Raw genomic sequence first — 19,367 nt, 5'->3', positions numbered from 1 at the left:
GAGGACCGACGGAGAGAGGAAACTCACCCAAAGATGAGATTTGTGCAATGTTCTCTCCACCTAGCTTGATGTTACCCAGGTAGAGTGTCCATCAAGTTACTAAGTGGGCCTCCTATAGGGATACAAATACCTATCTAGGGAGAGGACATTATAGCTAGTCTCTCTCTCTCTCTCTCTCTCTCTCTCTCTCTCTCTCTTCCCCCCCCCCCCCTCCAGGAGCTTCAAACCTACTAAAAGAGGCCATTCAGGAGACAATGCGCTAATACCTTACTGCCCCATAACACAAGCTATTGCACAGCTTAATGCTACTGAAAAAGGTGTAGTTAAAATTGGTGTTAAGTCTGTGCAATAGCAAACCCAGCCCACTCCCTAACTCCTCCTCTTTTCGGATTTGCATCACAACATACCGTATGGTGCTATCGCATGCGTTAAGGGCCTATCGTATGCGTTGACGGGGTTTTCGCATGCGATAAGCCCTTAACGCATGCGAAAACGCCTTAGCGCATTTTGATAAATGACCCCCTTAGTCTCAAGATATGGTGTGTAATAACTATTTGCTGGCTATAAACATATTAAGCAAATATTCTGTTTAAATTGTTAACAAGCTGGTAGAGGGTAACTTCATAACTGTGCAAGTAGGAGTAAAGTCTGTGTGTACGTTTTGCATGCAAACTTCACCCTGAATTTTCAAAGTGAGCTTATCCTGTGTAAATGGGCTGTACGTGAACAAATTCAACTCTATCAAAGTTACACCTGATGTATCAAGGGCATAACTTGTGCAGAGGTAACTCACGTACGAACCTCTCCACAGTGCACATAAAAGTACAGGTGAAGTTAAATTGTGCATGCTTGTATGCGCACTTAGCCCCCAGCTATTTTATAACAGCCATTTTAAATGGCTTGGAGTAGCTTTAAAATGGCTTTGAAAATTCAGCCTTTAATCTTGAAGGGTAAGTTACATGGAAAGGTCAATTATCTGGTGTATCTACTGAGAACAGGCAAAAAAATAAATCTAGAGATCCCTTTAAAAGGGAATGAAACTTGCAGATATGTGAAGGCTACATGTGGCATCTTAATTTTAAACTGCTGTGAAAATGGTGATAAGTGTAATTAATGACAAGCTAATATACTGCCCCAAGTGGTTTTAACGGTAAATAGATATCCATATCAAATTGGTATTATCCACTTACTAAGTTTTCAGTGTCTTGTAATTGTAGCATAAAAGCTCTCCATGATATCATAGTTAAACCTCATTACCATATATAATTACTCAGTGTTCATTAATTCTGCAAGGATAAATTTGACTTTATTACTCTATATCTAAATAGCTGTCATGTCTAGGGCGCAGGGAAAAAAGTGACAAGTTTGTGTGTTGTAAGCATAACCATTAATTATGACAAATAATGTGGCAGTGCCTGAAGGTTGAGCGACATTTACATTAGAGCTTTCTCCTCCTAAGGACGTTGGAAAATAAAATTGACTGCACTCGACTATATTTGCAACTGTATGATTTCTAATGAACATTTCTACAATTATGTCATAGTCATTGCTTTGCGAAATTACACTTAAAACTCTAGTTTGCCTTTTATTGGCCTTATTCAATAAAACATTTTCCTAAGGCACAGAATGGGGATACATCTTCTGTGAAGAAGTCCGTGTACTGTAGAAGTGCATTTGTAAATCTTTGAAGCTACATTGTTTCATTAGCTATACAGAACCATCCATGTCTTTCATTGCTGTTCTTTGTAATTAAACATTTACAGCGAGATTTACTAAACCGTGATAGTTTATCACAGGAGGGCCAATATCACAGGGGGCATCTCCTTGATATTGGGACCATCCCCAACACATTATTGTGGCATTACTGCAGTGAAAGCCAAATCTATTTTCTTTTTTTAAAGATGCAGTAGCGAGCATTGTTTTTCTGAGCACTCTCTCTCTATGAAATCTTCATGCAAACATCTTTTGACTTATCCATAACCAGTTTGGCATCTGTTGTACACTCAGGGTCATTTTCAACAAAAATAAAAATGTAACATACTCTCATAGCTATTTTCAAAAGCCCATTTACCTGCATTAAGTGCACTAATTGTGGGTAAAACCTAGCATATATTGTAGCAATTTTCAAAAGGCCATTAGAAATAATTTAAATATATACATTTACATTAAGGGGCTGGTTTTGCACCATGGGGGAGGGATGGAGAAGGGAGGGGGGATATCATCGCACGATAGCCCTCATTTTTTAAATTTATTTTGGCAGGGCCAGAGCTACCTTGGAAGGTGATGGGGAAGCAGGCAAGGGTCTCCAATGATCCCTGGGGGGGGGTGCATTTTTGGGCCTGTGGCCCTTTAAGCAGTGGTGGCTCTGGAAGAGATGGGCCACCATTGGGCAGGAAGGTCCCATACTGCAACACGATTTTTGTGTCGCTGTGGTGTACATCACGCAGCCTTGTTGGTGAACCTATGAGGCCTACGCTGACAGCAGGCAAGCGCGCCCTGTAGCGGGACAGGCTGGAACTTCAGCTATACCATCTGCCTCCCCTACAGGTTGAGCCTTTGGGTTCTGGCAGCTGGCAGGATTTAGGTGGGTCTGTAGGATGGTAGAAAAAGCAAGAGTCCAAGGGCATGTAAGGATCAGGACAGGCAGCAAACTGGAGGTACCAGGACAGGCCAAGAGTCTGGTCAGGCAGCAAGCAAATGTGGTCCAGTCCAAGCAAGAGGTCAGGTCCAGGTGGCAGTTATTCATGGTCAGGTCCAAAGCAAGAGGTCAGTATTCAGAACTCAGGCAGAGGATATACGGAGTCACATAGGAGACACTGGATGAGACGAGTTGGGCTAGGCAAGACTGGAGAAGATGCTGTATGAGGCAGGGCTGGATGAGACAATCCTGGACAAGGCAAGACTGGAGAAACAGGAACCAGGAAAACAGAGGAACAGGATTGCAGGATAACCAGAAACGCAGAAGCAACATGTACTGCACAATGCAGGAGACCCATTGCTGAGGCAAAGCGTCTGAGCACAGCTGGGAGGCCCAAGAGCCCTCCATGGGGAATGGGACCTTCCTAGGAGCTCATCCCCTCAAGGGGAGAGGCCCAAGGCTAAGCAGAAGCGGAGAGGAGTCCATATCCTTCTTGGGTTTGAACTGGAGTGGAGAAGCACAAGATGGAGGTTGCAGAATTGCAAGGTGTGGATTTTTTTCTCCCCCAGGGAAACTACCTTGTAGCAAGGAGGAGAAGTACAGGATTGGGTTGAGTTCATAAAATTGGTAGTGCCTCTGGGTATCCTTTGATGTGCAGAGGTCTGGGAAATCAGCACAGCGAGAGGAGCAGTTTCCTCCTTCCCCTGAGAAGCTTATCAGGGTATTGAAATGAAGAGGCCATAGGCCTTAGCATGGAGCGGTAGTTTCCTCTTGAGGAACTACCCAAGAGAGGTGCAGAGTAGGACGAGTTTGGTTTGGAATTTGATACAATGTGCAAGCCTCCATTTATGCCAGCCTATCATGGGTGGGGGTCATAGATCATGACGGGCAGGAGGGGGTTTCCTCCCTGTGCTAACAGCACAAGTGAAAATAGAGTTGTGGTACATCATGCTGTCTCCATAAAGGTCCACCTCAACATCTGCATGACCATTTTGAAGAACCCACAAAACTCCCATTCCATCATGTTATGTACCGGGGGGGGGGGGGGGGGGGGAGTTACACGTTAAAGATGGATCCCAACCTCCATTTTGGCAAAGGTGAAATTCTGGAAGCAGGAAAGACTTTATCTTAACTAGTAACATTTCGTTTGTTCAGTTTCTCAAAGAGCAAGACTGATCCCCCTTATTTCTGAAGGTCTGCAACTGCTATGGGCTAAATAAGGAAAACATAATGCATACAGTTTTGACATAAATGAAGATGATTAAAGGAAATTGAAAACATTTATGCAGGATGACTCCCATATGAATTCTCCTGAGGAAGTAATAAATAAATGTTGTTCTTCAAAGGGCACTGATACAGCAGAGGAATGAAGTCAGCAAGCATTCCCTTGTTTATTGAATCCCCATTGACTGCTAAAATCCATGGGCATAATATTAGTTACTGGCCGGCTTGCAAAGTTAGCTGGATAAACGTATCTGGTTAACTTTGGGATTCTTAGCAGCACAGCCATGTTATTGAATATATCAGACTATCTTAACTTTAGGACTATTCTACCACATGATCAGAGTCAGCTGGATAAACTATCTGGCTAACTCTGAATATCATTTAGTAGGATAACTTATCAAACTAACTTAACATAAGGTGATCTAAGGCAGAGTTATCTGACTACATTTTAGCCATATAATGAGTCATGCAGCTAAGCTAAACTTTAGCAGGATAAGTGACAGAAATATTCATCAATCAGCATTTAGCTGGATAATGCCAAAATTATACAGCTAATTATGGATCTCTGTCTTTTTATGAATAAAGCTTTGTTCGTGTGCAATTCTAGTAGTTTCTTCATATTTTATAATATCCAACCAGATGACAAATTCTATATTAATGATCTTTGTAGATGTTCAAGAAAATATTTTAAAAATAAGAGATTATAGGTGCAAATTGTAAGTATCTGATATAAGAACATAAGAAATTGCCATGCTGGGTCAGACCAAGGGTCCATCAAGCCCAGCATCCTATTTCCAACAGAGGCCATCCAGGCCACAAGAACCTGGCAAGTATGCAAATAGCTTTATGCCTGTGTAGAAAGGTTTTGAAAATTGCCTATTCTTTTTTGGAGGGTGATTTTCAAATAACAAAGGTATAAACCCGGGTATTGAAATAGCTAATACAAAAACAAAAAATACCTGTAAATACAAATCTAAATATTTATTAAATGCAATAATTAAAAGTTTAAACAAATTTAGAGTGTACAACAATCTGTTCCCATAAAAGACCATTCCACAGTGGTGTTATACAAACATTTTAGTAATTCTCAATTATACAATCCTTCAAAAAACAAAAAGCTAAGACAAAACATACCTACATACCCAACAAAGGGCCCATTGTTTCGCCGATGCCTACGGCTTCATCAGGGGACATTAACATATGTACTTTCTTGTATTAAAAATGAGTGCTTCTATCTTCACAATGTCATCATAATGTATGTTAATTATATATTGCACAGTTCCTAAGTTACATCAGTTTACCCAAGATCTCAAAGGAAAATTTCTCTTATATTCAATTTCCTGGTGTTGATGGACGGTTGATAATGCCAGTTATTCAATGTTTTGTAGCTTTAACCATGGAATCTTCATTAGTGCATGCCTTAAGCCTTTCATGAAATCTATAGTAGCTTCTAATGAAGCAACGTAAACCACAGCAGCATCACAGCTCAATGTATCTCACTATGAAACACCCATTCAGAAATGGCAGCTTTTCACAATGAACACCGTGCCTCTATGGCTAACAAGACTGTGGAATTCTTTTAGGGGAACAGATTGTTGCACACTGTAAATGAGTTTAATTTTTTAATTGTATTTAATATTTAGATGTGTATTTACATGACTAAATGGCGACTTGCACACCAAATTGTTGTCTGAAAGTTGCCTGTCCTCGGTGCATCCTAAATATGGGCACCTTATTCCAAAATGCGTGTGCTTCTATCTGCTTGTGGAGAAGGACATTCCTGTAGGACTGTTTAGATCTGGAGAGGAAAATAACACTCCAAATTGTATTCTTAAATCTGCGTGCATTATTTTCCATGCAAAAGGTACCAGTACAAAAAAGTAGGGGCAAATGTTCACAGGTACAAGTTTCAAAGCTAGAGTGCATACAAACTTTACCTGGGAAAATCAGTGTAAATTCCACAGATTAAAAGTACGCACAGACTTTGTCCCAATGCAGCAGGATGAGAAGTGTTTCTTTGTTTCTCCTATAGCCCCAGTTCTGGTAGAGACTCATGAGGAGGCTCACGGGCCGCCTAGAGCAGGCCCCATGTCCTGCCAGGGGAAAACTTCTTTTTAAGTCTCCTTAGGTTTTCTTCTACTCATCAGGCCAGTCACACGCCAAAACATCTCTTAGACTCCAAGATTATATTTCAGAAATAAGTTTTTACTAACACTGAAGATGAGAAAGCACAAAGTCCAAGATACTGATATGCAAGTGAATAGTGCACCGCTAAGCAAACAAACCCAAAACAGTACAAACATAAACTCAGTCTACTTCAGCAGCATTAGGCCTCTCCCAGAAAAGTCTGCTCTTTGGAACAGGGACACTTCCTCCTCTGGGTCTTCCCCAATACTTGTTCAGTAGGACAGCTATCCTTATTTCTTTCACAAGCTTTTTACATTCTTATGAGCTTCTGACTGAACTCTTGTGTCAAACAGGAACAATCACAGGTTGGGTCAGGGGCGGCTCAAGGCAGTCTGCTGGCTGAGGTGAGTGATAATCCCCCTCTCCCCCACGTCGCAGGTCAAATCATCGAGAGGGCCAATGGGGGTTCCTTTTGGAGTCTGGTCCTTTCGGTGATTTGAAAGGCAGCTGCTCCCTGTGACCTTGGACAACTCTCTCTATTCCTCCGTTGCCTCGGGTACAAACTACGAGGTAGATTTTAAAAGGGTTGCTTGCACTAAAAACGGCCGCCTACACGTGTATGCGGGCTGTGTGCGAGCAATGCGAAATTTAAGAAGCCGCAAAGTACGCTGTACATACCTGTACGCAGGTGAAGAACAAGGGGGCGGAAAGGGCGGGGCATGGGTGTTCCAGTGTTGGGGCCAAGACTCAACGCACTTAACTCCGAATTTTGCCAAAGCTGACCATGGTGCGCGTCGGCGTATTACCTGCGTAGCTTTACTGCTGGTCCTGTTGAGCAGCAAGTCTGGAGATCTCAGGTTTTAAGACTTTCAGCACAGCGTGAGGGTTCAGGCTCAAGAGGGGAGGGGCTTGCAGGATAAAGAACCCGAGGGGTCTTGTAGACCTCAATATCAACCTGACAAACTGGTGGACTAATTGGAAAAACTGTTTGTTTCTCTCTCGCGCGAGCACGTTTTAAAATCCGCCGGCATATGCGCGTAAAAGCCGCTAAAGCCTAAGCGGAAATGTCGACGGGACGTTTATCGAGCTGCCTCTTAAGATTACGTGCGGCAGGGGGATTTTAAATGATAAACGCGTACATGCGCACATGAGAGAAAATAGCAGCGTGTCTCGGCTCACGCGCCGATACCTGCGTTTATGTTTACGCGCGTTCCTTTTAAAATTAGCCAGTTCGATTGTAGCCCTCTGGGGATAGGGAATACCTGAATGTAATTCGCTTTGAAGTGCAGAAAAGCGGAATATAAAAAATCTAAAATAAATAAAAAGGGGGAAGGAAGGGTCAGAGTTCCTAGAAGAGTGGCAGAATGGTGTCAGTGATAATATTTCTAGGAAGCTGATGGTCCTCTCAGGAACCCTACCACCTGCCTCCCACCTTTCTCCAGCATTTGCCCCCTGTAGAAATGGGAAATAAATGAATGATGTGGGTCTGTGTGTAGCGCTGTCTCTCGCCAGGTCAGTGCAAGGGTATGAGGCGCCCTAGGCAAACTTAGAGCCTTGAACCCCCTCCCTTCCAGCCCTCATCAAATACAATTAAAAATTGCTTTTTTTTAATATGAAGAAGGACATGCATAGACTTCTGAGGTAAAAATGCCACAATAATATGTATATCGTTAATACATACCCTGCTTTGGTGACAACTAGAAAACCTTGTCTAAACACACTTGGAACCCTCATGGTATTAGTTTAGTTTATTAAAACTTGTAAATCACTTTAGCCAAAGCACTAAGCGATGTTCAATATAGATATTCACAATAAGAAAAAAATATACAAGTAAACAAATGCAATAAGATGATAAAAATCTAAAATTGTACCAGTATCATTGAAAAAAAGACACTTGTTAGGCCTATTATTACGTTTGATGTGAGCTTGGCCTTCAAAAAGCTATGAATAAACTAAATTACAGTTACTGTATAGTAAACCTGCCATACCAAAATAATACTAACTGCTAGCACTCAAACAGTAACAATCCTACCTATGAAAAGGCAACATTGGAAATATTACACCAGATCCAAAACATCAATTCATCTCCTATTAGGGAAAACAGTCAGATGAATAAACAGAAATTACATGCCAGTAGAATAATTCACCTCGGACAAACATGCAAGACACAGATAGAACCTCATGAAATATGGAATAAAGATACCATAAAGTATATGTAGAAATGTGCAGACAAACTGAACTGGCAACTGCACGAAGCCAGACTGGGTATGCAATACAACCGAAATACCAGCACTGCTCATAAAGCAATAATAAAATCAAAGAAATAAAACACATCAAAATAGTAAAACTATAATAGAGTAAATATTTGAAAACAGCTGACAATAGAATACAATTTAATAATTTAAACATGATTAAAATTTTCAAAAAGATCTTAAAACAAAGTTTTTTTTAAAACAGACATGTGCCACACACATGTTATAAAATCCGGGCTTGGCATGCGCAAGGGGATACACACATGTGCACCTTTCGCGCGCCGAGCCCGAGGGGAGCCCTGATGGCTTTCCCCGTTCCCTTCAAGGCCACTCCGAAATCGGAGCGGCCTTGGAGGAAATTTTTTTTCCGTCCCCCTACCTTCCCCTCCCTTCCCCTATCTAACCCAACCCCCATCCCTAACTAAATCCCCCCCCCCCCGTACCTTTGCTGCACGCCGGAGCACTTGACCCCGCCCCCAGACTGTTGCCACACCCCGGGCCGCCCCTTTTTGCAAGCCCCGGGACATACGCTCGTCCCGGGGCTTGCGTGTACTGCCGAGCCTATGCAAAATAGGCTCGGCGCGCGCAGGGGCAGATTTTCTCGGGTTATGCGCAAAGCCTTTGAAAATCTGCCCCAATATGAATAAAAAAAATTCCTCACTCTCCATACTTGGAGTTTTTAATTTCTAGAGATTGTCGTGTGGGAGGTGGCCATACAAACTTTATCCTTTCTCACACACACACGCCCTCTCTTATACACACACCAGTGTTCTCACATCCTTTCACATACACAGGCTCTCCCCCTCACATATGCTCACTCTCTATCGCATATATATCACATACATATAAGCGCTCACACACTCATACATGTATTTAGGCTGTTACATGCACCTTTTCTCTCACACGCATTCACACATGCATACAGGGTCTCTCTCATACTCCTTCTCTCACACAGGCTCTGAAATACTCTTTCTCTCACACACATTCACACATGCATATATGCTCTCCTCCATACCTTTTCTGTCACATGCACTCATATATGCATACATGTTCTCTTATATATGTTTTCTCTCACATACACTCACACATGCTAACAAGCTCTCACAGATGCTTGCACATGCAGTCAGGCTGTTACACACACCTTTTCTCTCATAGTCATTGACCCATACACACAGGCTCTCAAACGTGTACAGACTCTGTCACATGCATACAGGTTCTCATATGCATTCACACATGATTACAAGCTCACACGTATACTCACACATGCATTCAGGCTGCTATACACACCATTTCTCACATGCATACAGGCTGTTTCATACATGCATACAGACTCACACACATTCCTTCCCTCTCATATGCACTCATAGATATATACAGGGTCTCACATGCACGCAACACATGCATAGAGGTGCTGTCGCACATTTTCTCCCACACACACTCATATGCATACAGGCTCACACAAATACTCTCTCACACACCAATACAGACACTCTTTTACTCTAACACACCCATGCACACTGGCTCTCATTTAATTTCATACCCACACACAGGCTGTTATTTACACTCACACCCACCCAACGCAGGTCTCAGTCTGTCTTACACACACATACACTCGCATGCAATCAGGCCTCCCCTTCTCTTTTGTGGCCACATAGCTCTTCATGCCTTGCCAGATCTATTCTTCTGGCCGTGGTGGGATTTGCTCTGCTGCAGCTATGCCACTCTTCAGGCCTCGCCGGGCTTACTCTTCTGGCAACAGATGGATGGGTTCCACCATGGCTATGCTGCTCTTCAGGACACACTGGGCCTACATGCCACTCTTCAAGCCCTACAGGTCTATTTTTCCAGCCACACCTCTCTTCATCGGGTCTACTCTTCTGGCCGTGGCGGGATGGGCTCCACTATGGTTATACCTCTTTTCAGGCCCTGTTGGGTCTATTCTTCCAGCTGTTGCAGAATGGGTTGTGCCACGGCCACGCCAATCTTTAGGACCCACTGAGCTTCACCATGTCTGTAGCAATGTGATGCGGCCTTCGAGGAGAATTTTGGAGGAACACTTTTCCATTCCCCAGATTTTGCTGCCACACGATAGAACCGCCCCTGGGTTGGATAGCTTTCTTTCTGCAAGAACTCCTATTGAAGACCAATCGCTCCTAGACCATATTTCAAGAATTTCCTTAGGAATGAATGAGGATCTTCATTAATCTCTCTGTCCAAGACTTCTTCTTGACTGTACCCAACAATCTCCCTGGCTGTTACTCCTTAAAACTCCAAGATTCCTTACTCCAAGTAGAATAATTCTGTTTCTTTGCATGCCTCTATCGGGAGACAACATTCCTTGGGACGTTCGCTATGGAGGGACCAGGCCTATTCCGTACCCCTCTGCAGAGAGATGGGCGCTCTAGATTGTGCTGCAGGCTGTCTGTTCCTTACAGAGACTTCCCCAGACTCCTGCATCTCCTGGATATGGGAGTTTCATCAAATTCGTATCCCTCCTATTGGGGAATGTCAGTCCTCCCAACGCACTCTTGCCTACACTACTTGCCTATCAGGTCTGTTGAGACCATTATGGCCATTACAGTCAAGGGCAACAATACTTGTAAAAGTCATATTTTGGGGGTCATCTTATACTCCACTCTGTGATTAGGAGATCATGGGCAACTGACTTAAGACTGCAACCAAAATATTTCATATCTCAGTCCAAGGGAGTTTTTATTCTGCAGGCTGGAAAACCTGACTTGGATTACAGGCCAGAGTAACAGTTTTATATCTCCTTGTACCCAAATATACAGTGTATACTATATGGACATTAGTGGAATTCTTTTATTTACATGTTATTCTCTTCTTTGTCAATTTCTACCATTCTCTTTATACTTGGCAGGCTTTTTATCTTGTAAGTTAATTTTCTAAATTAAAATAATAAAAAAAAGTAAAAATGATGTGGGTTATTTTGGCCACATTGGTGCCTCCCTTGGAGATCTCATCATTGAGAAGTTGACTTCTTATGTCCCAATAATGCACCAGCTTCACAGAAGAAGCCATTCTTTGCTGACTTTCAACGTTTGTTGCTTCCTATATTCTACCTTTTTTTCCCCCAACCTTGACCATTGCAGCTTTCTTCTGGTGAGCCTCCCAGAATCCTCACTTTATTACACCTTCTACAGAAATGCACTGCATGGCTAGTTTACACTCAGCCTTCTGACTTCCTTTCATGTTTCATTCAGTTTTCACATTTCAGCTCTTTACTATCAGTATATTCACAGTCTGGCTTTGTCATTTCACTTTGCTGTGAACCACCATGTCGGCTCCCTCGGCTTCTTTTTTCCTAGTTGCAGATCCTTCTCAGTAGGCCTCATACGAAGCAGGTCTTTTCTAGTTTTCAGGTTTCCTCCTTTCTGGCAGCTTTGGAAAATCTTTCCTTCCGTCATTCAAGATGGCAGGGCACCATAAACAATTCCGCCCCCCCCCCCCAAAAAAAAATTTAAATATGGTGCCCTTCTTGGAAGATGGACTGAAAAAGAATTTTTAAAAAATGGATCGTGCTTTGGTTAAAAATATTTTCAGCTTAAGCTAAAACTACAGAATGATATGGATTATACAAAGTCACATGCTCATTTGTGAAGTAAAACATTGTTCACTAAAGTAGCCTTAATCTATTTCTCTTTTTCAGAGAGAGCAAACTCACTATGCTGCTCCGGGAATCCTTGGGAAATATGAACTGCCGCACCACCATGATCGCTCACATTTCTGCAGCTGCGGGCAACTATGCAGAGACGCTGTCCACCATCCAAATTGCTTCTAGAGTCCTAAGGATGAAGAAAAAGAAAACTAAGGTAAGAAGAATGAGGTCCTGAATTGCTATTACCTATTTAGGTTGGAAAGCAAGAAATCTGGTCAAAAGGTAAACATCTGCCCCATTGACTTCTAGTTGTAATATTAGATATCACCTCAGCAAGAGACAGAAAAGTCTGCAAGCATACTGTATAAAAATATATTTCATAGTTCATCAGGTCCAACGTTGTCTTGAGAATAGTCACTCATTTTATTCCAAAAGTATCACCACTTCAGAAACTGCTTTTTCTTCCTTTTGTACTCATCCTGCCAATGTGTAGGAACAAAATTATATTACTTAGATGTTCATGTCTTTCTGATCAGATAGCACTGGAATCTTTTTAGGTTAAGATAACTTTTAATGAACCAACAAAAAAGATGTTGCAGTACATATGTTTTCAAGACCACATAAGCTTTTTCTTCAGATATCATAATCTCCAAAGCACATGTACTATAAGATTTTTTTGTTGGTCTTTAGGAGGTAAATTTTCAAAGGTTTTAGGTACTTAACTTTGAAAGTTCGGATCCTAAATTGGCCCTTTTGAAAATTTACAAGGGCTGAGTTTCACTAGACGCATACATTTAGGAGCCTAAAAGGTGGGTGGCTACAGGGGCAAAGTTAGGGCAAGGAAAAAAAGTTAGGTGCTTGTCACTTATTTTCAGCAGTAGGCATCTAATTTAGAATACTAAATCTAGGCAAATGAATAACATCCCTAACTTAAAATACTCGGAGGTAGATCTTCAAACGATACGCGAGCACGTACTTTTGTTCGCACAGCAGGCGCGAACAAACGTACGCTGGATTTTATAAGATACGTGCGTAGCCGCACGTATCTTATAAAATCCGGGGTCGGCGTGCGCAAGGGGATGCACATTTGTGCAACCTGCGCGCGCCGAGCCCAGCGCGGCCTGCCTGTTCCCTCTGAGGCCGCTCCGATTTTGGAGCGGCCTCAGAGGGAACTTTTCTTTGCCCTCCCCCCACCTTCCCCACCCTTCCCCTACCTAACCCACCGCCCCGGCCCTATCTAAACCCCCCCCCTACCTTTGTCGGCAAAGTTACGCCTGCTGAAAGCAGGCGTAACTTTGCACGCGTCGGCCGGCAGCCCCGCTCCGTCCTCCGGTCCCGGAGGCTGGTCCGGAGGCCTCGACCACGCCCCCGGGCCGGCGCCACGCCCCCGGGCCGGCGCCACGCCCCCGGGCCCGCCTCCGAAACGCCACGTCGTTTCGGGAACGCCTCCGGACACGCCCCCTCCCTCCCCTTTAGGAAAGGGGGCGTCCCAGGGCTTTACGCACGCCGGCGGCCTATGCAAAATAGGTGCGCCGGCACGCGGGGGCCTTTTAAAATCCGCCCCTCAGGTTTTAGGTTGCTAAATTTAGGTGAATTTTCAGCTGAAAGATCAAGTTCCCAAATCTAAGTAAAAATAATTTTCCTAGGACAAGCAGGATGGTAATCCTCACATGTGAGTGACATCATCTGATGGAGCCCATCATGGAAAACGTTTATCAAAGTTTCTAGAAGCTTTGACCAGCAAACTGAGCATGTTCAGCCTGCTACTATCCACACGTCCATGTGAGGTCCCCCTTCAGTCTCTTCTTTTCCGTGGTGCAGTTGCCTTGTGGTCCATGGAGCTCTTCCTTTTCCAATTTTCCTCGATATCCTCAAGCTTTTTTCTCAGGTCCCCCTTCGCAGTCGGTGCCTCTTCAATTCTGTAGGTCCTTTTTCGGCCATTGTTTCCAACTTTGTGGTCGATTCCCAACTCTACTCCTCACGGTGTCCGTCAGTCATCGACTGCACGCCGGGTGTTTTTCATGGCGTCGACCAGTTTTCGTTGGTGCCCCCAGTGCCCGCGGACCATGTCCATTTTGGATCCGCACGAGGTTTGCATTCTCTGCCTGGGGGCCTCGCACAACATCTGGGGGTGCAACCAGATGATACCCAAAGGGCGTCGAGCGTGCCTTGATAAAATGGAGAAACTTTTTGGGACCCCCAAAGTCCTCTATGCCTGTGTCTGTCAATTCGATGCCTAAAGATTGCAGGCAATCGTCTGACCCCTTGTGGTCCCTCTTGCTTGTACCTCCAAGGATTGGGGGAAGGGGGATTGATCCTCCATCTCCCCGCTCTCCTGGACATGGGGATCATCGGCATCCTCAGCGCCAGGGAAAGACCGGGCCGAGCACCGGAAATGATCTCGCAAGCATCGACACCGGTCACCGTCTATGCACGGTTCCAGTTCCAGAGAGGCATTGGCAGCTGCTGAGCCACCATCGAAGCGGCACCAGCCATTGGAGGCCCCATCCTCTGCTGCTCCCGGTAGCCTGAGGCATTCCCCACTGACACTGGTGCAGGGCACCGTGCCACCTTGGAAACCCGAGGAAGAGCCGGTGACGCCTTTTGCCCCTCCACCAGTCCTGGCCACCCTGGACTTCCAGGAGGAGTTGGACTGCAGGGTGCAGTCAGCGGTGCTCAAAGTGTTCAGCTGCCGGTGCCACTGGCCCCCATTTTGGTGCCCGAGCCTCTGCCATCGAATTTGGCACCACTGCTGGAGTGTCTGGACATCCTTCTAGGCACCCTACCGATGCATCCGGTGCCCGAGCGGCCCTCTATGCCCCATCGTCCACTGATGCCCTCCACTGGAGCGATCCCAATTCTCAGGTCCTCCGAGGAGGAAGATACAAACATAAGAACATAAGAAAATGCCATACTGGGTCAGACCAAGGGTCCATCAAGCCCAGCATCCTGTTTCCAACAGTGGCCAATCCAGGCCATAAGAACCTGGCAAGTACCCAAAAACTAAGTCTATTCCATGTTACTGTTGCTAATGGCAGTGGCTATTCTCTAAGTGAACTTAATAGCAGGTAATGGACTTCTCCTCCAAGAACTTATCCAATCCTTTTTTAAACACAGCTATACTAACTGCACTAACCACATCCTCTGGCAACAAATTCCAGAGTTTAATTGTGCGTTGAGTAAAAAAGAACTTTCTCCGATTAGCTTTAAATGTGCCACATGCTAACTTCATGGAGTGCCCCCTAGTCTTTCTATTATCCGAAAGAGCAAATAACCGATTCACATCTACCCGTTCTAGACCTCTCATAATTTTAAACATCTCTATCATATCCCCCCGGCCCAAGACACGCAAGTACCTCACTGCTTTGACGCATGCAGGGCTTTTAAAATTGACCTTTTAGTGCGCACGTGCTCATTGTTACGCTCGCAACTCTTTTTTAAAATTCACCTTAAATACCACATTCACAGAACTGGTTTTTATAATTTACATTTTTACACATGGAAAGGGCTTTGAATGTTGCCCAGCTTGTCTGATGGTAAAAGTATGCAAATACATTTACCTGCGGATTCTGAAGGTGGACCTGGGGGCAGACAGAGAAAACGAAGCAAATACTGTAGGTTTGATAATCCGAACCTAGTGGTGTAATTTACCATGGAAAATTTTGTATGCAGAGAAAGCAAGCAATCTCTGCAGGTGATTTTTTCCAGGGGCAACAATAAAAGCAAAGCCTGTGTGGATGTTTGCTTTCATTACTAGTGCAAACCCAGCAAGTAAAAGTACCCACAGAATTAGCACTAAAGCCTGGTTTGAATTATTGCTTTCACTGGGGGTCACTTTCAAAAGGTTTTGCACATGTAAATGTAACTACCATTGAGCAAGTTTTAAAAGCCATTTACCTGCGTAAAGTGCATTTTTGCAGGTAAATTCTATACATTGTACATGGTATACATAGTAGCTATTTTCAAAAGCCCACTTACCCATTTTAAATGTATAATTGCTTTTGAAGATCAGGCCCAAACTGTATAAATGTGACATCAGAGCCCTAGGATGAAATTGAAGCAGGGTTTAAATTTACCAGGGAGAACTGCTTGGATCTCAGAGATATCCACTGCTTTATTTCTTAATGGATGAAAACATTCAAAATTCAGCATTTCAAGTAATTGTGAGAGGATGTCATAAGATGAATATCATTTGAGATTGAATGTCACTGGAAAAGGAACCACTGTGAGTGATGGAATAGCCACAACCTCTGAATTCCCTAACTTTAGGGATTGTATCTGAGGCCCACAATGTTCCTTTAACATATTTTTTGAATTCATTATAAAGAGGGTAATTATTTTAATATCCTGCATGAGAAAAACACATGTAAGTTACACCAGCTTTCAGAGTGAACTTATGCACATAAATCCATTTCAGAAATTATCCCACTAAATCTACCCGCACGTGTTATACCTGCTATTTGATGGGCACATAATTGTCCTGAAAACTTAGGCACATACAATCAATTTTACAAAGTGGGGCAGATTTTCAATGGGGTACGTACGTAAGATACGTGCGTAACCCCAGAAAAGCTGCCCCTTCCACCCCCTGCGCACGCCGAGCCTATGTTGCATAGGCTCGGCAGTGCGCGCAAGCCCCGGGACGCGCGTAAGTCCCGGGGCTTTCCTAGGGGGTGTGTCGGGGGCGTGTCGAGGCCGGCGCATCATCGGGGGCGTTCCGGGGGGCATGGCCGCGGCCTCCGGACCAGCCCCCGGACCTGAACATGGCGCTCCAGCAGCCGGCCCGCGCGTGCAAGTTACACCTGCCTCGGGCAGGCGTAACTTTTGAAATAAAGGTAGGGGGGAATTAGTTAGGGCCAGGGGGTGGGTTAGTTAGGGGAAGGAAAGGGAAGGTGGGGGGCGCCGGGAAGAAAGTTCCCTCCGAGGCTGCTCCAATTTCGGAGCGGCCTCGGAGGGAACGGAGGCAAGCTGCATGGCTCAGCATGCGCAGGCTGCCGATTTTGCGCAGCCATGCGCGCAGTGACCCCGGATTTAAAGACTACGCGCGTATCTATTAAAATCCGGCGTACTCTTGTTTGCGCCGGTGCACGAACAAAAATACGCGCGCGCGTACTTTTTAAAAATCTGCCCCTGTATGTGCATAATTCCAAATACCACCCCCAGGAACACCTCTGATGAATTAAGATAAATTTATATGTGAACATGAGATATGTGCATACGTTTACAAGCAGAAGTAACTTTGAATATTATCCCCATAGGGCCGGATTTTAAAAGGGTTACGCACATAACTGTGCTGTTCTACAACCTGTGCAGCTCCTGCTGCACAGTTGATAAAATATTTGGATAAATCAACACACATCCACTTATGCGTGCAAATCCAGTACCACGAATACGTTTGACATTTAGACTAGATGCTGACCAACCTGTAAAATAATGCATAGTTCTGCTCTGAAAGTATGTTCATATGTTTCAGTACAAGCAGATATTTCCAATGCAATGAAAGCGCTTTACTTTCCCTATCAGTTTTATAAACATATGCGCATATATTTTGTGCATGGAAAAATTATACAATGTATTCCTTAAAACCCTGACTTATACATAGAGGCAGATATGCACGTATACTTGAAATCACCAGTTCACTGATACTATTTCCACCAGTTCACCCAGTTTCTTTCCAGTTCACTTAAACCCTCTAGCACTTCACCCTGAACCTTCACCAGTTCATCTAGATTTCCCACTCGAAAATTGCAGACAAGTCCAATTTCACTTGTGTCAGTCAATTAGCAGGTTGTTAAAAGTGTACAAATAAGTTCTGGGCCCTTACAAAAAAAAAGAAACCTACCTCATGTATTTCTGAATCTTCCCCCCCAGCCTACTCCTTTATTCCACCTGTAAAATGTTTGTGCAAAAAGGAAAATATACGTATATTCTTACCGTTTATAAAATTGCATATACCCTTCTACATGCTACTTTCATGCCTTATGCTGTTTTTCTGCATGAAACATCTTGGAAAATTCACTCCTTAGCCTGCAGGTAATAAAACTGAGCTCTGAAAATCAACCAGGGGTTGTGCGGATACAAGTACATGCAAAATCAGTTTTTATGCATACTTTTATCCACATTCGAGGCACACTGGGCAGTGAAAGTGGGCAGGGAAAGGATTTACACACATACTTTTGATTTTTGAAAGTATGCATGCAAATGTACACAGAACGGTGCAACTTCCTGTAAGTATGTCCACTTGCCTAATAGGACAACCTGCAGATTCTCAAAGTGGACGTATGCAAATAAGTTCACTTAGAAAATCCAGACTTAAGTCTGTGGGTACTTGATCCCACAGGTTTTAGCCATGCATAGCCTGAAAATTAAGGACATCCATTGAATTTTGATATGATTACATATAGGTAGTTAAGTAGCTATAATAATTGTATGTGGCTCTATTTAATTAACACTGCTGCTATTATACAATTTAACTTCATCCACAGTTATGATACTATTATTTCCTGTAGGCAAGAACTTAATTTTTCTCTCTTAACTCTTCATTCACAGTACACATTCAAGTTCTTCTGGAGGAGAAGTTCCTGTGAAGAAGGGAGAATGCGCAGACCAACTCAACTGAGACCTTTCCATTCCAGAAATGTAGTAGATGACCCTAACTTTCCACTTCTGAACCTATCAAGTGACCCTGACTATTCTTCAAGCAGTGAGCAATCGTGTGACACTGTCATTTACGTTGGTCCAAATGGTACAGCGCTTTCTGACAAAGAATTAACGGATAATGAAGGCCCGCCTGATTTTGTTCCCATTGTCCCTGTGCTTCAGAAAACTAAAAATGACATCAAGCTTGAAGAAGCTAGTGAGGCTCCCCCCAACAAATCAGAGGGAGATTGCCTGAAATGCAATACCTTTGCAGAGCTGCAAGAGAGGTTGGACTGTATAGATGGCAGTGAAGAAACCAACAGATTTCTCTTTGAAGAGCTGCCAGTTCAATTATGTGCAGACCAGGAAACTAAGTGCCCCATTTTAACACAAGTGGCAGAGCCAAGGCATTTATCAGAATTAAATAAAGCTGATAACTTAGCAGACAGTCATCATTCTGATAAGGAGGCTAGAGAAAATGTTAATCCATCAGTTAACAAAATGCAAAGAAATCACTCACCCATCCCATTTGGACCTCTGACTAATATTGCAACTCCTTCATCTCCAAGAAGCATAACTGGTAGTTGTAGCACTCAAGGTAGTTCTTCACAATTAGCACACAGTGCAAGTCTGCAGGGAAGCAGAGAGAGCCTCAACACTTGTGGATTTGTTGAAGGAAAACCAAGACCTATGGGCTCACCACGCTTGGGCATAGCAAGTCTCTCTAAGACTTCAGAATACAAACCACCAAACTCTCCTTCCCAGCGATGCAAGGTCTTTACTCAGAAAGGGGTATTGCCCAGTCCTGTACCACCACTACCTTTGAGCAAGGACATGAGCATCATATCAAGTGATTCTTTGTTACAAA

General features: G+C 43.7%; 1 protein-coding gene across 1 annotated transcript in view; it reads left to right on the top strand.

Annotated features, from left to right (window-relative positions):
• KIF26B (kinesin family member 26B) overlaps nt 1-19,367 on the top strand; it is a 905,724-nt gene that overhangs the window by 801,533 nt on the left and 84,824 nt on the right. Inside the window, 2 exon segments of the mRNA XM_029593952.1 lie at nt 11,912-12,074; nt 18,410-19,366. Coding sequence (XP_029449812.1) covers nt 11,912-12,074; nt 18,410-19,366 — 1,120 coding nt within the window.

This window comes from Rhinatrema bivittatum, chromosome 3 (genome assembly GCF_901001135.1).
Source record: "Rhinatrema bivittatum chromosome 3, aRhiBiv1.1, whole genome shotgun sequence".
Classification (NCBI taxonomy): domain Eukaryota; kingdom Metazoa; phylum Chordata; class Amphibia; order Gymnophiona; family Rhinatrematidae; genus Rhinatrema; species Rhinatrema bivittatum.
The sequence above is the reverse complement of the archived record's forward strand: the minus strand, read 5'-3'. Positions and strand labels throughout refer to the sequence as shown.